Source organism: Halichoerus grypus, chromosome 2, assembly GCF_964656455.1.
Source record: "Halichoerus grypus chromosome 2, mHalGry1.hap1.1, whole genome shotgun sequence".
NCBI classification, from domain to species: domain Eukaryota; kingdom Metazoa; phylum Chordata; class Mammalia; order Carnivora; family Phocidae; genus Halichoerus; species Halichoerus grypus.
The window spans coordinates 96,627,688-96,640,915 of record NC_135713.1 but is presented as its reverse complement, the minus strand read 5'-3'; the positions used below and the strand labels follow the sequence as shown (position 1 = coordinate 96,640,915).

The 13,228-nt window shown below is 36.2% G+C and overlaps 1 protein-coding gene across 1 annotated transcript in view; it reads right to left on the bottom strand.

Annotated features, from left to right (window-relative positions):
* The window catches only part of ANKRD31 (ankyrin repeat domain 31), a 143,569-nt gene that overhangs the window by 47,215 nt on the left and 83,126 nt on the right, over positions 1–13,228 (bottom strand). The window contains exons 19-20 of the mRNA XM_078067181.1: positions 3,109–3,271; positions 1,350–1,465 (exon numbers count right to left, since the gene is read on the bottom strand). Coding sequence (XP_077923307.1) covers positions 1,350–1,465; positions 3,109–3,271 — 279 coding nt within the window. The remainder of the gene's footprint in view (positions 1–1,349; positions 1,466–3,108; positions 3,272–13,228) is intronic.

Sequence of the window (13,228 nt, the reverse complement as noted above, 5' to 3'; positions counted from 1 at the left end):
GATATCACACAGAATATACTGTGGAGAGTTAAAGAGATGGAAAATATGAAGAAGATACTAGAAGACATGGAGACTGGTCTAAAAGACATCTGAATAGAGGTTACAAAAACAGAAAAATACTGAGAATGGAGCAGGGGAAATTTTCAAAGGTATAAGGACTGAAAGTTCCTGAAATACAAATGAGAAATGTGCCTTCAGATTAAAGGAGCATTTCTAGGCCTGATTATAATTAATAAAAACACTCCACATTTAGACACAACTTAGTGAAAGTGAAGAATATAAAATCTGTAAGATTAAAAGACAGATTATCTACAAGGGAATGACAGATTGATGGTTGACTTTCTGTCCATGGCAACAGACACCAGGAAACAGTGTAAAACATTTTCAAAGTGCTGAGGCAAATGTAATTTAGTTTGAATACCACTTAAGATAAAATATTTAAGCTACAAATTTGTTGATTAATAGTTTAGGTTCAATGAATGGCAACGTCTTCTTTACAATGACTAACAGAAAGCATGTAAGAGAAGTCTCATCAACATACATAGTCTTTTTTTTTTTTTAAGATTTTATTTATTTGACAGAGAGGGAGAGAGCACAAGCAGGGGGAGCAGCAGGCAGAGGGAAGCAGAGGGAAGCAGGCTCCCTGCTGAACAAGGGGCCTGATGTGAGGCTCGATCCCAGGACCCTGTGATCATGACCTGAGCCAAAGGCAGATGCTTAACCCACTGAGCCACCCAGGTGCCCATCAACATACATAGTATTATTCAAAATAATATTTCATTGAGGATGCTACTTTCTTAAGGAGTTAGTTTCTAGTAAGCTTTATGTTTTTAATCAAGTTACACATATCCATCTTAACAAGTAACATTTTTTTATTGAGCAACTACTATGTTATTTTTGTATAAATATACTTTTATATGAAGAGCTTCACATATAGCAAACACTATCACTATAAACCATGTGAGATTCCACGTTGGCTAACCCCAGTTGTTTTTCTCTTCTCTGTCTGGGTTCTAGGATCTTTTCTACTTACTATGCATCCTAGACTTTTTGTGGGAGTGGGTGGATGAAGACACACTATGATAGTGGGACAAGAAGTAGCTAAAGAATACAACCTAGTTGTAAAGAATAGCAGCTAATCCATAATTCTGTATTCAATGCAGATAAGTGAGTTAACTGTACAACATATTTTCTTGGCTCATTAACTGTATTATTTTCTTGTAACAAAAAATATTTTCAACCTGTGTGTCCTTAAAATGCAAAGAATACTGCCAATAGCCAATGGCTGGCTGGCCCAAAGAATGGCATTTTCTAAGATGAAAAATGAAAGGATTTCTAACTTTACTCACCACAGGATGGCTTTCTCTTGTTTTTTCTCTGTGTGAAAGAGAAGGTGGATCAACAGTTTTGCAGTCATCACAAAAACACCGTTTAAGTCTTCTTGGTCGGACAGCAGGAATTTTGACTTTAAAAATTAAAATTAGAAAATATAATAACGTGTAAAAATTTAGCTTCATTTTATCAATTTTAATGGTGACGAACAGAAATAAATTAAGTCTACAATTACTATAATAACTTAATGTTGATCAGCATCTCATTATTAGTATCAATTGAGTGATTACAGCTAACATTTACTGAATACTTATCACACAGTGGATGGCAAACTCTTTTCCTGAACCATCTTATTTAATCTTCATAGGTAGTTTATTCTGTCCATTTTACAGAAGAGGAGAATGAAGCTTAGAGGGATTCCGGAAGTTTCCTTAATGTCACACAGCTAGTACTAAAAACAGATCTGATTCCAAAATCCATGCTGTTAATCACTATGTCTACAATTCATTGTCTCTGACCCTTTTCCCATTCTGGATTCCCTTTCTTCATATAACTATTGTAACCTACATCCCTCATCCCTCATCCCTTTAGGGTACTTGATCAAGGAAATGTATACACAAGAAACAACAGACAAGTGGGAATTGATACAGCACTTCATAACAGAGTGCCCAATAACTCCAAGGGAGGGAGAGAAACATGGCTGTGGAGAGGGAGAGAGACATGGCTGGGGCTTTATATTGGAGCAGGCAATGAAAAGAGGAACTTGTATCAGTCTTGACCTTGACCTACACATGATCTATCTCACTAGTAAAATATGAGGCAGTGATTATCCTTGGCTCTGACCAATCATATCAATAATATAACTCCTCTCTTGAAAATCAACAATTGGTAAAGATAGTGGTAGGCTGGGGGAAATGTGTGTGACAGGGGTTCTCTTCCCAGTTATTCTGCCTCATAGGGAGAAAGGGCAGATATGTTTCTGGGTTTCTCGTATGAGTCAAGGCTCAAGCAGGACAGAAAAGGAAGAACAAATCACTCTCCTCAACACTTAATAAACTGTGTTTAACTGTTTGTTTTCTGGTTGATCTCCCCACAAGAATAAGTTCCTCATAGGCAAATACTCAATTTGCTTGGCAGGTTCTTAACAAATATATGTTTTCTAAATTAGTGTTTACTACATGCCTATTTCTTATAGATAGTTCATTATATTATTTAAATGCAAACTATTTCTAAAAAATGGTTCATAAAATTTTGCCTCACTGTAAATTCCCTTGAATATTTTTTACATTATATTTACACATACATATATGCATACAAGTATATTTGCTTATTAACAAATTCATATTCTAGCATTAGAACATTAGAGTATTGAAAAGTTTGCATCAGGCCCTTTCACATGAACCACTACAAATTTTGAAGTAATGGGATTTTAGTTGCAAAGATTTTAGTATAATGCCAACCTTTTCCAACCCCACTACCAGTAAGCCAATTTGTGTGGTTTCAGTTACATCTCTATCTCTAGAGATTAATAATTGTTTAATGAATAATATGGGTTCCATTTCAACATGTAATTCTAATCCAACAGGATCATATGGTATATAAATTAAACCAATTTGGAAATGTTAACTTCTAAAAATAAATAATGCTTTTCAAGAATTTAATAAACACACAAAACATCTACCCCAGTTATGAAACAATTTACACTACAAATCTGAAGATTTTTCTAAGCTGAGGTATACACTTGTCTAAAATAGCAAGCAATACTGACATACATACCAGTGACTATAACATTACTTTCATCTCTATTATCAGTCTCAATTGCACCATAAGATTTCAGCAGCTCTTTCATTTTTTCATTATCTGCTTCATCCAAAGCAGTCTTCTGCTTTTGATTCTTTTGATTTGGGTTTGCTCCATGTTGTAGTAGAATCTCAGCTGCCTAGAAGATATTTTTCCAAAGTTATCTTGATAGACACCTAAGATCAATAATTTCTGCTTTCATTATAAGTCACCACTATTAAAAGTTATCGAAGTATTAAAAGTTATCAAAAGAGGTTTCAAACTCTGGCCAAGAAAATTTTTTATTCAATTTGATATGAAAACTGTAAACTGCTTCATGAATTTGACCCGATCTTTCCGCAGAGGGTAACAAAACATGATGACACAGAAGTACCAGATATGCTGTCTTCATTGCAATCAAGAAGTAAACACAGGCAGAATGATATGCAAGACTATCTCTTTAACAGAGCCCTTTGTCTCTTCCTCCAACCTGCATTACTGTATTTTAGGTATGTTGCTTGTTCAAGAAGTTTAATGAGCTAGCTTGAAAATCCAATGACCCTTCTAATAATGTTTGTGCAAATCTGTCATGTGTCCGAAATAAGTGACTTATATGCACAGAATGCAAAAGGAAACTTAGAAATAATCTACTCCAACCCCATCATCTTACAGAAGAGGAAACTGAAGTCATAGAGGTTGTGCCATTGGCTGGGGGGCAGTTTCTAATATAAGTAAGGTTTCTCTGAGTAACTCAAAGCTGTTGCATATCAGAAGTTTATAAATGATCAAAGGTAAAGATATTACTAATTAGGTTATAGTATAAGTCAACTAGTGAAAAAAAAGCCCATGATTCCATCTGTGTGAGGCAAGCAAGTGACTCAAATCACTGAAAAACCTGATTAGGAAAAGATGGTCAGGATTTTTTAAGAACAGAGATATGCTCTGTGTTAGTGACTTATTTCTTTCTCCGTATGTCCAGGTATGGAGAAGCAGAGAATTTAGGAGCAAATGGGTCAGTGAAGATGATAAGGATAGCTCCTCATTTGTTCCATCCTCCCAGAGTTAGCACAGCATAAAAGGAAACACGTTTATTTTAAAGTCGAGCATACAAAACCCACTCCTGCTACCTACTAGCTATGTCCTTGGGCAAGTTATTTACCATTTGTACCTCATTTTTATCATCTATGAGAACTAAATACGAGCCCTTGTCAAATACCTTGTACATAGTGGATTCTTAATGAAAGTGGGCCCCTAAAACCTTTTTTCTTTAGAGGAATGAAAAGACCAACCGAGCTAATGAGAGACAGTAGATAATAAATAGCATATGAAAAAAGTCTCCTGCAAAGATTTTTGATGAAAACTTAGTGAAGTCTGAGTAAAGGTATTTTGTTTTGTTTTTAAAAGATGGGGTGAGCAGTACCTCAATCCAGTGGTTTCTAAGCCTGAGTGATTAGTATAAAGTCACCTGTGGAATATTTAAAAATACATATTCCTTACACCCTCTTTCCACTGCTATATATGGGGTCAGGAGAAAGCTGGGTTTTTTTGTTTGTTTTTTAACAAAGGAAGCTTTTCTAGACTTAAAAATCATGCCATATTAATGATGACTATTCTGTGTGTTAAGATGAGGCCTTCCTCTAAGGGCTTGACCTTTAACGTATTAACATGGATTCATTTAATCTATTGGTTTGGAAGACACAGAACTCAGCTCAGAGGGAACAGGACCCTGAACAGCTCTGTTTCCGTAACACTCATTAGTAGGAAAAAGCCTAAAAAGCCTAAGAGAACAGCAAAAGGGCTACAAGGCACTAAATAGGAAAGGCTAAAGCTATAGTTGGGAGAGAGCTCCAGGTAATACGATGGGAAGACCTAGGAACAAAGAACTTGACAAAAATTAGGTGACCAAGAAGTAGGTCCCTCTTCTGACTTTTTTTTTTTTTTTAATCAGCTTTACTGGAGTAATCACTACTATAACCATGAATTAGAAACATTCCATCATTATAAAAAAATTCATTATGCCTCTCTACTGTCAATCCCTCCCGACCTCCCTTTGGCCCTTGGCACTCAGTAATCTGCTGCAATCACTGTAAAATTTGCCTTTTGTAGTATTTCATATGAATGGAATCATATAGTATAAAGTCTTTTTTTGTGTGTCTTCTTTAAATTAGCATAATGGTTTTGAGATTCATCCATATTGCTGTGTATATCAACAGTTTGATCTGGCTACTTGCTAGCTGGTATGAGAACAGTGTAAGAACAGTGAATGGAAGTTATACCTATTCTTCCATGCATGTAGAGAAGTGTATAAGAACACTTACAAAAGATATTTCTAGGAGCGCCTGGGTGGCTCAGTCAGTTAAGCATCTGACTCTTGATTTCAGCTCAGGTCATGATCGCAGTCATGGGATCGAGCCCTGCATCGGGCTCTGCACTCAACATGGAGTCTGTGTGTCCCTCTCCCTCTGCTCCCCGCCCTTTCCCCCCGACTCTCTCTCTCAAATAAATAAATAAATAAATAAAATCTTAAAAATAAAATGTTTCTAAGAATGCTACTTGCAAGGTATGATGAGAATACTGTTATTTCAGTGAATGGAAATTATACACAATGTATGTAGTATGTATGTAGTATGAGAGGACTGTAAGGAATGTAGTATGAAGAGGACTGTAGTATGAGAGGGTGTAAGGAATGTAGTATGAAAAGGACACTCTTTAATGTATGTAGTATGAGAGGACACTTGTAATAAAGATGTTTCTAAGAAAAAATAGTTTGATCCTTTTAACTATAAATCTATGTATCCATCTATTTATTTATTTACCAGTTGATAGACATTTGGGTTCTTTCTGGTTTTTGGCTGTTATGAATAAAGCTACTGTGAACATTTGAGTACACATCTTTATACAAACAAAAGGTTTTTATGATTTCTCTCTGTTAAACCTCTAGTTTTGTTCATGTATTATTTCCCTAATTTTACTGAGTTGTCTGTGTTCTCTCTTGTAGATTGCTGAGCTTCTTTAAAACAATTATTTTAAATTCTTTGCCAGGCAATTCATAGATCTCCATTTCTTTGGAGTCAGTTACTGCAAAATTACCATGTTTCTTTGGTGGAGCCATGTTTCCCTGATTTGTTATGTTCCCTGAAGTCTTATGTTGCCATGTTCACATTTGAAGACTCCTCTAGTCTTCACTAACCAGCTTTGGAAGAGACATCTTCACCTGTCAGTCCATCTACAGATTCTGAGGCTTTCTTAGACCTTTTCTTAGATCTTTTCTGAGGCTTTTCTTAGATGTCCTTACTCCACACTCCGTTTTCTCTTGGGGGAAGTTCTTAAAACTGTATGCCTTCTCTTGATCCCACAAAGCCAGGCCAACTGTTGAGAGACTTATGTTTGTTTTTCCAAGGGTAGCTCTCTAAAATGTCCCCTGAAATCCTACAGAATTGAACTTTCTGTGTTGGCTTACCAGCAAGTCTGTAAAGGCTCACTTTTGCTGCCCACAAGAGTGCATACTAGGAACTGGCCATTGGAGTAGAGGGAGTATTAGGGGTATGCGGGTGAGGTGTGCAGAGCAATAGGGAGATTCAAAGAGCTAGTTGGGGAGTTCTACAGGCAAGGCATCTCCAGCAACTTGTAGGTAGTCTTCCTGATGGGAGTCTGCAAACTGGGTTAGTAGGAAGAACTGTGAAGCAGTTAGTAGCATCCCTCTGTGAATTCAAGCCTTTGCTGCTGTGTCCCCAGCCTCTCCCAGCCCTTCAATCTTGCAGATCAACTCAGTAATCTGGGTGAGGCAAGAAAGAAGTGGGTCTCTTGGTGTGTATTTTTATATCATTTATTAAGAGAAAAATTGCAATTGCCAACTATGATAGTGGATTTGTCTGTTTCTCATTTCAATTCTGTTTTTTCATTTATTTTGAAACTCATTGTGTGCACACACTTTCAGGATTGCTGTCTTCTTGGTGAAATATCCCCCTTATACTTATGAAATGTCCCTCTTTATCCCTGGCAATATTCCTTGCTCTGAAATCTACTTTGTCTTATGTTTCTAGAGTCACTCACTCTTTTGATTGTTTTCATGGTGTTATCTTTTTCATTTCCTCTTCTTCGTTGCCCCTGGCAGTCACTAATCTACTCTCTGCCTGTATGGATTTGCTTATTGTGGATGTTTCATATTAATAAAATCATGTAATATGTGGCCTTTTGTATCCATCTTCTTTCATTTAGCATAATGTTTTCAAGGTTCACCCATGTGGTAGCATGTATCAGCACTTCATTTTTTTATGGCTTAATAATATCTTATTGCTATGCACCACATCTTGTTTATACATTCATCAACTGATGGACATTTGGGTTGTTTCCACTTTTTGGCTATTTGGAAAATAGTGCTATGAACATTCATATACAAATTTTTGTGTGAACATGTTCTCTTTCTTTTTTTTCGTTTTTAGATTTTATTTATTTATCTGACACAGAGAAAGAAAGCACACAAGCAGGGGGAGAGGGAGAAGTAGGCTCTCCACTGAGCAGAGAGCCTGATGGTGGGGCTCAATCCCAGGACCCTGAGATCATGACCTGAGCTGAAGGCAGACACTTAACAGACTGAGCCACCTAGGCACCCTGTGAACATGTTTTCAATTCTCTTGGCTATATACCTAAGAGTGGAATTTGCTACATCATATGGCAATTCTATGTTCAACTTTTGAAGGAACTGCCAGAGTGTTTTCTATAGCAGCAGTACCATTTTACATTACCACCAGCCATGTATGAGAGTTCCAATTTCTTCACATCTTTGCCAACATCACCTTTACTTTTAAAAGATTTTTTTGCCGGGTATAGAATTCTAGAATGACAAGTTTATTTCCCCTTGCAGTACTTTATTAAAGATGTTGCTCTTTTGTCCAGTGGCTTGCAAAATTTTTGATGAGACGCTGGCTGCCATTATTTTGTTCCTGTATACAATTATCTTTTAAAACTTTGCTTTAAAGATTTTTCCCATACAAATCAAAACCACAATGAGAAACCACCTCACACCAGTCAGAATGGCTAAAATTAACAAGTTAAGAAATGACAGATGTTGGCGAGGATGCAGAGAAAGGGGAACCCTCCTACACTGTTGGTGGGAATGTAAGCTGGTGCAGCCATTCTGGAAAACAGTATGGAGGTTTCTCAAAAAGTTGAAAATAGAGCTACCCTATGACCCAGCAACTGTACTACTATTTACCCCAAAGATACAAATGTAGTGATCCGAGGGGGCACCTGTACCCTAATAATCACAGCAGCAATGTCCACAACAGCCAAACTGTGGAAAGAGCTGAGATGTCCATCAACAGATGAATGGATAAAAATGTGGTATATATATACAATGGAATACCACTCAGCCATCAGAAAGGATGAATACTTACCATTTACATTGACGTGGATGGAACTGGAAGGTATTATGCTGAGCAAAATAAGTCAATCAGGGAAAGACAATTATCAAATGGTTTCGATGGTTTCATTCATATGTGGAATGTAAGAAACAGCACAGAGGGTCATAGGGGAAGGGAGGGAAAACTGAATGGGAAGTCATCAGAGAGGGAGAAAAACCGTAAGAAACTCTTAGTCATAGGAAACAAACTGAGGGTTGCTGGAGGGGAGATGGGTGGTGGGGTGGGGAAACTGGGTGATGGGCACTAAGGAGGGTGTGTGATGTAATGCGCACTGGGTGTTATACGCAACTGATAAATTATTGAACACTACATCTGAAAATGATGTATATTTTGTGTACTTTGTTGGCTAATTGAATTTAAATAAAAAAAATAGTGGCATGTACATTTTAACAATGTTAATTCTTCCAGTTCTTGAGCATGGTATATCTTTCCTTTTATTGTGTATCTTTATTTTTATTGTAATGATCATTTATTAATGCTTAGAAGTATATTTTTCTTGTAGGATACATGATGACTTGGTTGGTGGCATCAATTAAATTGTCTCCCTTTATGTACTATTTTATTGTACTATGTTGATAGTGCTACTTTAATAAATATATTTTATGAGAATAAAACTAACTAACTAAATAAAATATTTTTCCCTTTTTCTCTGATTCTCAGCAATTTGGTTTTGTTATGTGTTGGTGCAGTTTTCTTCATTTTTCTTTTACTGAAGGGTTGGTGAGATTTTTGGTTCTGTGGGTTTACAGTTTTCATCAAATTTGGATAATTTTGGTCTTTATTCTCCAAGTATTTTTTCTGACCCCTCCTCTTTCGGGGATTAAGCTTGCAAGTATATTATATAACTTGAGATTACCCTACAGGACACCGAGGTTTTCTTACTTTGTCTTTGTTTTGTTTGTTCTCTCAGTCTTTCTTGTTTTATTTTGGATAATTTCTAATGCTTTATCTTCAAATCCACAGCTTAAATACTTTTCAGTATTTAATATGCTGTTAACTAACCCATTTGGTAAATATCTTACTTCACATGTTTTATTTTCATCTCTAGTAGTTTAAGTCTTATTTATATCTTCCATTTCTCCTCCCATCATGTTTCTGTTTTCCTCCACCTCCTTGAACATAAGAGAGTGTATTAGTTTTCTTTTACTGCATAACAAATTACTACAAATGTGATAGCTTAAAATAATATAAATTTATTATCTCACACTTTTTCTGTAGATCAGAAATCTGAGCATGGAGTGGCTGTGTTGTCTGCTCAGAGTCTTCACCACGCTGAAATCAAAGTGTCAGCATAGACTGATTATCACCTAAGTTTAGGGTCCTTTTCCAAGCTCACTAGTTTTCGGTATAATTCATTTCCTTGAAAGTTTATAAGGTTCTTGTATTCTTGTTGGCTGTGGGGTGGGGACTGCTTTCAGCTCCTTAGAAGCTTCTGCAGTTCTTTGCCACATGGCTTTCTCTGATGCTTTCCTTCTTTTAAAGGATTTACCTCATTAGGTTGGGTCCATCCACACTGGAAGGGAGGGGATTATACATAGTGTGTATAGGCCAGTGAGTAAGAATCTTGAGGACCATTTTAGAATTCTGCCTACCATGTGGAGTATATAGTTATAATATTTGTTTAACATCCTTTTCTGCTAATTCTATTATCTGTGTCATTTCTGGGTCTCTTTTGAATGATCATTTTTTAATCTCCTGCTTATGGATAATATTTTGTACTTTTTTATTTAAAAAATTTTGGATTGATTGATAAACACTGTGATTTTTATATTGCTTAGTGCTGAATTTCATTGTATTCCTTTAGATGTTGTTGGGCTTTGTTCTGGGACGTTTAGGTTACTGGAATTAGTATGATCTTTTTGACATTTTCTTTCAAATTTTAAGGTTAGTTCAGAGAAACTTTTAGTACCAATTTACCTCAACTATGCAAGAAATACCCTCTATTTGATGCTTCCATGTTTTAAGAGTTCCTGCCATTCTGGCTGGTGGAAACATAAACTACTCAGCCCTCTATAAGCTCCAGCAATGGTTCTGCCGATCCTTCCTGTTGGCTCTTTGCCTAATCTTACAGAGTTTTCTCAAACGTATTTGTAGATTAGCCAAAGAATCAAGGGGATTCTCCTTCAAATTTCTGGAAAGTTCTCTGTATGCAGATCCTTTCTATCTGTAATTTTGCCCCATAAATTCTACCTGTTGAGCCTTTTAAACTCCAAATTCTGTCTTCTGAACTTGAGACCATAGGACTGTTTGTTTTTTCTCTTTCTATGCCTGGAAACCCCCTCTAGTCCATACGGTAAGGCAACCACAGGATTCATCTGCTTCCCTTCTCTCAAGGATTGCTGCCCTGTGCTGCATTTTGTACAATGGTTCAAAACTGCTATTTTATGTATTTTGTTCACCTTTCAATTTGTTAAGATGGGAGGGTATATCTTGTCCTTTCTAGTCTTTCCTGTACAAAAGTAGATGTCCATCCCCACCCACTTTTTATCTTTTTCCCTTTTCTTTTCCTCTCACTCTTTTTTATTTTATTTTATTTATTTATTTATTTTTAAGATTTTATTTATTTGACAGAGAGAGCACAAGCAGAGGGAGAGAGAGGGAGAAGCAGGCTCCCAGCTGAGCAAGGAGCCTGATGTGGGACTCGATCCCAGGACCCTGGGATCATGATGTGGGCCGAAGGCAGCCACTTAACCGACTGAGCCACCCAGGCGTCCCTTCCTCTCACTCTTCTTTTCCTTATCTTTTTATCCTCTTTGCTTTATAAGATAAAATACATGACCATTTTGGAAAATAACTTAAAACAGAGATTAAGATTTAAAAAGAAGTTAAAAGTTGGGAAAATAGGTGATTGAATAACTTTCCATGCAGTAATGCACGAGTAAAAAAAAAAAAATCTAAGAATTAAATGTATAGGCTATAATAGAATTGATATTGATTAGGTCTACGATACCATATATTTACCTCTCCTGTGCTCTCTCTTTAATCTTTCTAGGTTATCTATCAATATTCTATCTCAAGATAAAGAAATAAAGACAAAAGTGAAGAAATTAGAAGTAAAATGAGCCAATGATAGAAGAACTGTCACATGGAAGGAAAATTAATGAAGATATGAGGAAAGATGTTGGCAATGTATCAGTATCCAAGGAACGAAAATATCCTTAAAAATACTACTTCCTTCTTTTCAAATAAAACATTTCTCCTTAAAATAAAGGCAATATTGATGTGGAAGTTTACTCTAAATGCAAACTTCGTCTATACTGCCACTTATGTGAAGACACTCAAGTGATTCTTTAGATCAAGCAATAGCAAACTCTGGCCCATGGGCCAAATCCAGTCTGCTGTCTGATTTTATAAATAAAGTTTTATTTGACCATATCCATACTTACTCATTTACATATTGTCTATGACTGCTTTTTCACTACAACAGTTGAGTAGCTACGATACAGACTGTGTGGCCCAGGAAAACTAAACTGTTTATTGTCTAGCTCTTTACAAGAAATATTTATCAATCCCTGCTCTAGACCATAGCTGTCCAACAGAATTTTCTGTGACAATGGAAGCATTCTAATGTACATTTCCACCATGGTACCCACTTCCAATACAGTATGATACATGCAGCTACTGAGTACTTCAAATATGGCTAATGCAACTGAAGAATTGATTTTTAAATTTAATTAATTTTAAATAATTTAAATTAAAATACCTACATGTGCCTAATGGCTACAGTACAGCTGTACAGGACAGCACAACTCTAGATCAATTTCCTTTTTCAGGGGTAAAGATATTTATATCTTTCTCAAGCAGAACTAGGCCTAGAACTCGGGCTTTCCAATACCTAGTTCAGTGTCTTATCCACTAAACCAAGCTCCCCTTCTATCTTCTGTGGTTAATTTTAGCTCTTGACATTTATTTTTACAGAAGGTCCTCTATATCTGAGTAATCATTTTCTCTGTCCCTTCAAGTTACCAAATTGTTATAAAGGAAGCTAGAGTCTTCAAAATAGGAAAGTTCTCACTCATGAAAACCATTTACAAAATGTTACCCAAATAACCTCCCTCCTTACTAACATGGCATCTTTCCTAGCCATCAAGTCAACAGCTTTGTTGTTCAGTTTATTACTGGTCAATGTTATAAACAGCTAACAATAAAATGGAAATACACTACAAATTGATTACAAAGTCCAAATGTTCAGATATAAAATTTCCTGAAGTCAAACATTAAAATAATGTTGGAGAAATACTTGAAGCACCTGTGAAGCCACTGATGAATCAGAAACTGGTTAACCTAAAACTGTTAACCTAAAAAAAGAAATACCATAAGAATTTGAATATAAAAGGACTGACAGAAGACCTAGGAAAAACTTGTTATACCTCTCAAAATTTTTGCAAAAAGAACTTCCTTGAGGTAATGGTACAGAAAAATCAAGTGTGAGATGAAGTATATCCTGTACTGTCACACAATTTTGCCAGAAAAATGAGGCCATGAAAGCAAACTTTATTCACTCTTTTCCTGTTTTAGAAATTAGTATATGTTGCAATTAGAACCTAAATAAAATACTGCTTAGAAATGAGTCAACACAGCAGGCCTGAGACTGCTATCCAGAGAAGCTGCTTGCAAGGTGCGGCCTTTAGCTGACATCAATGAACTTGGCTGGTAAACAGTACCCTACGTTGATAGAAAACTTTCCCTATTGA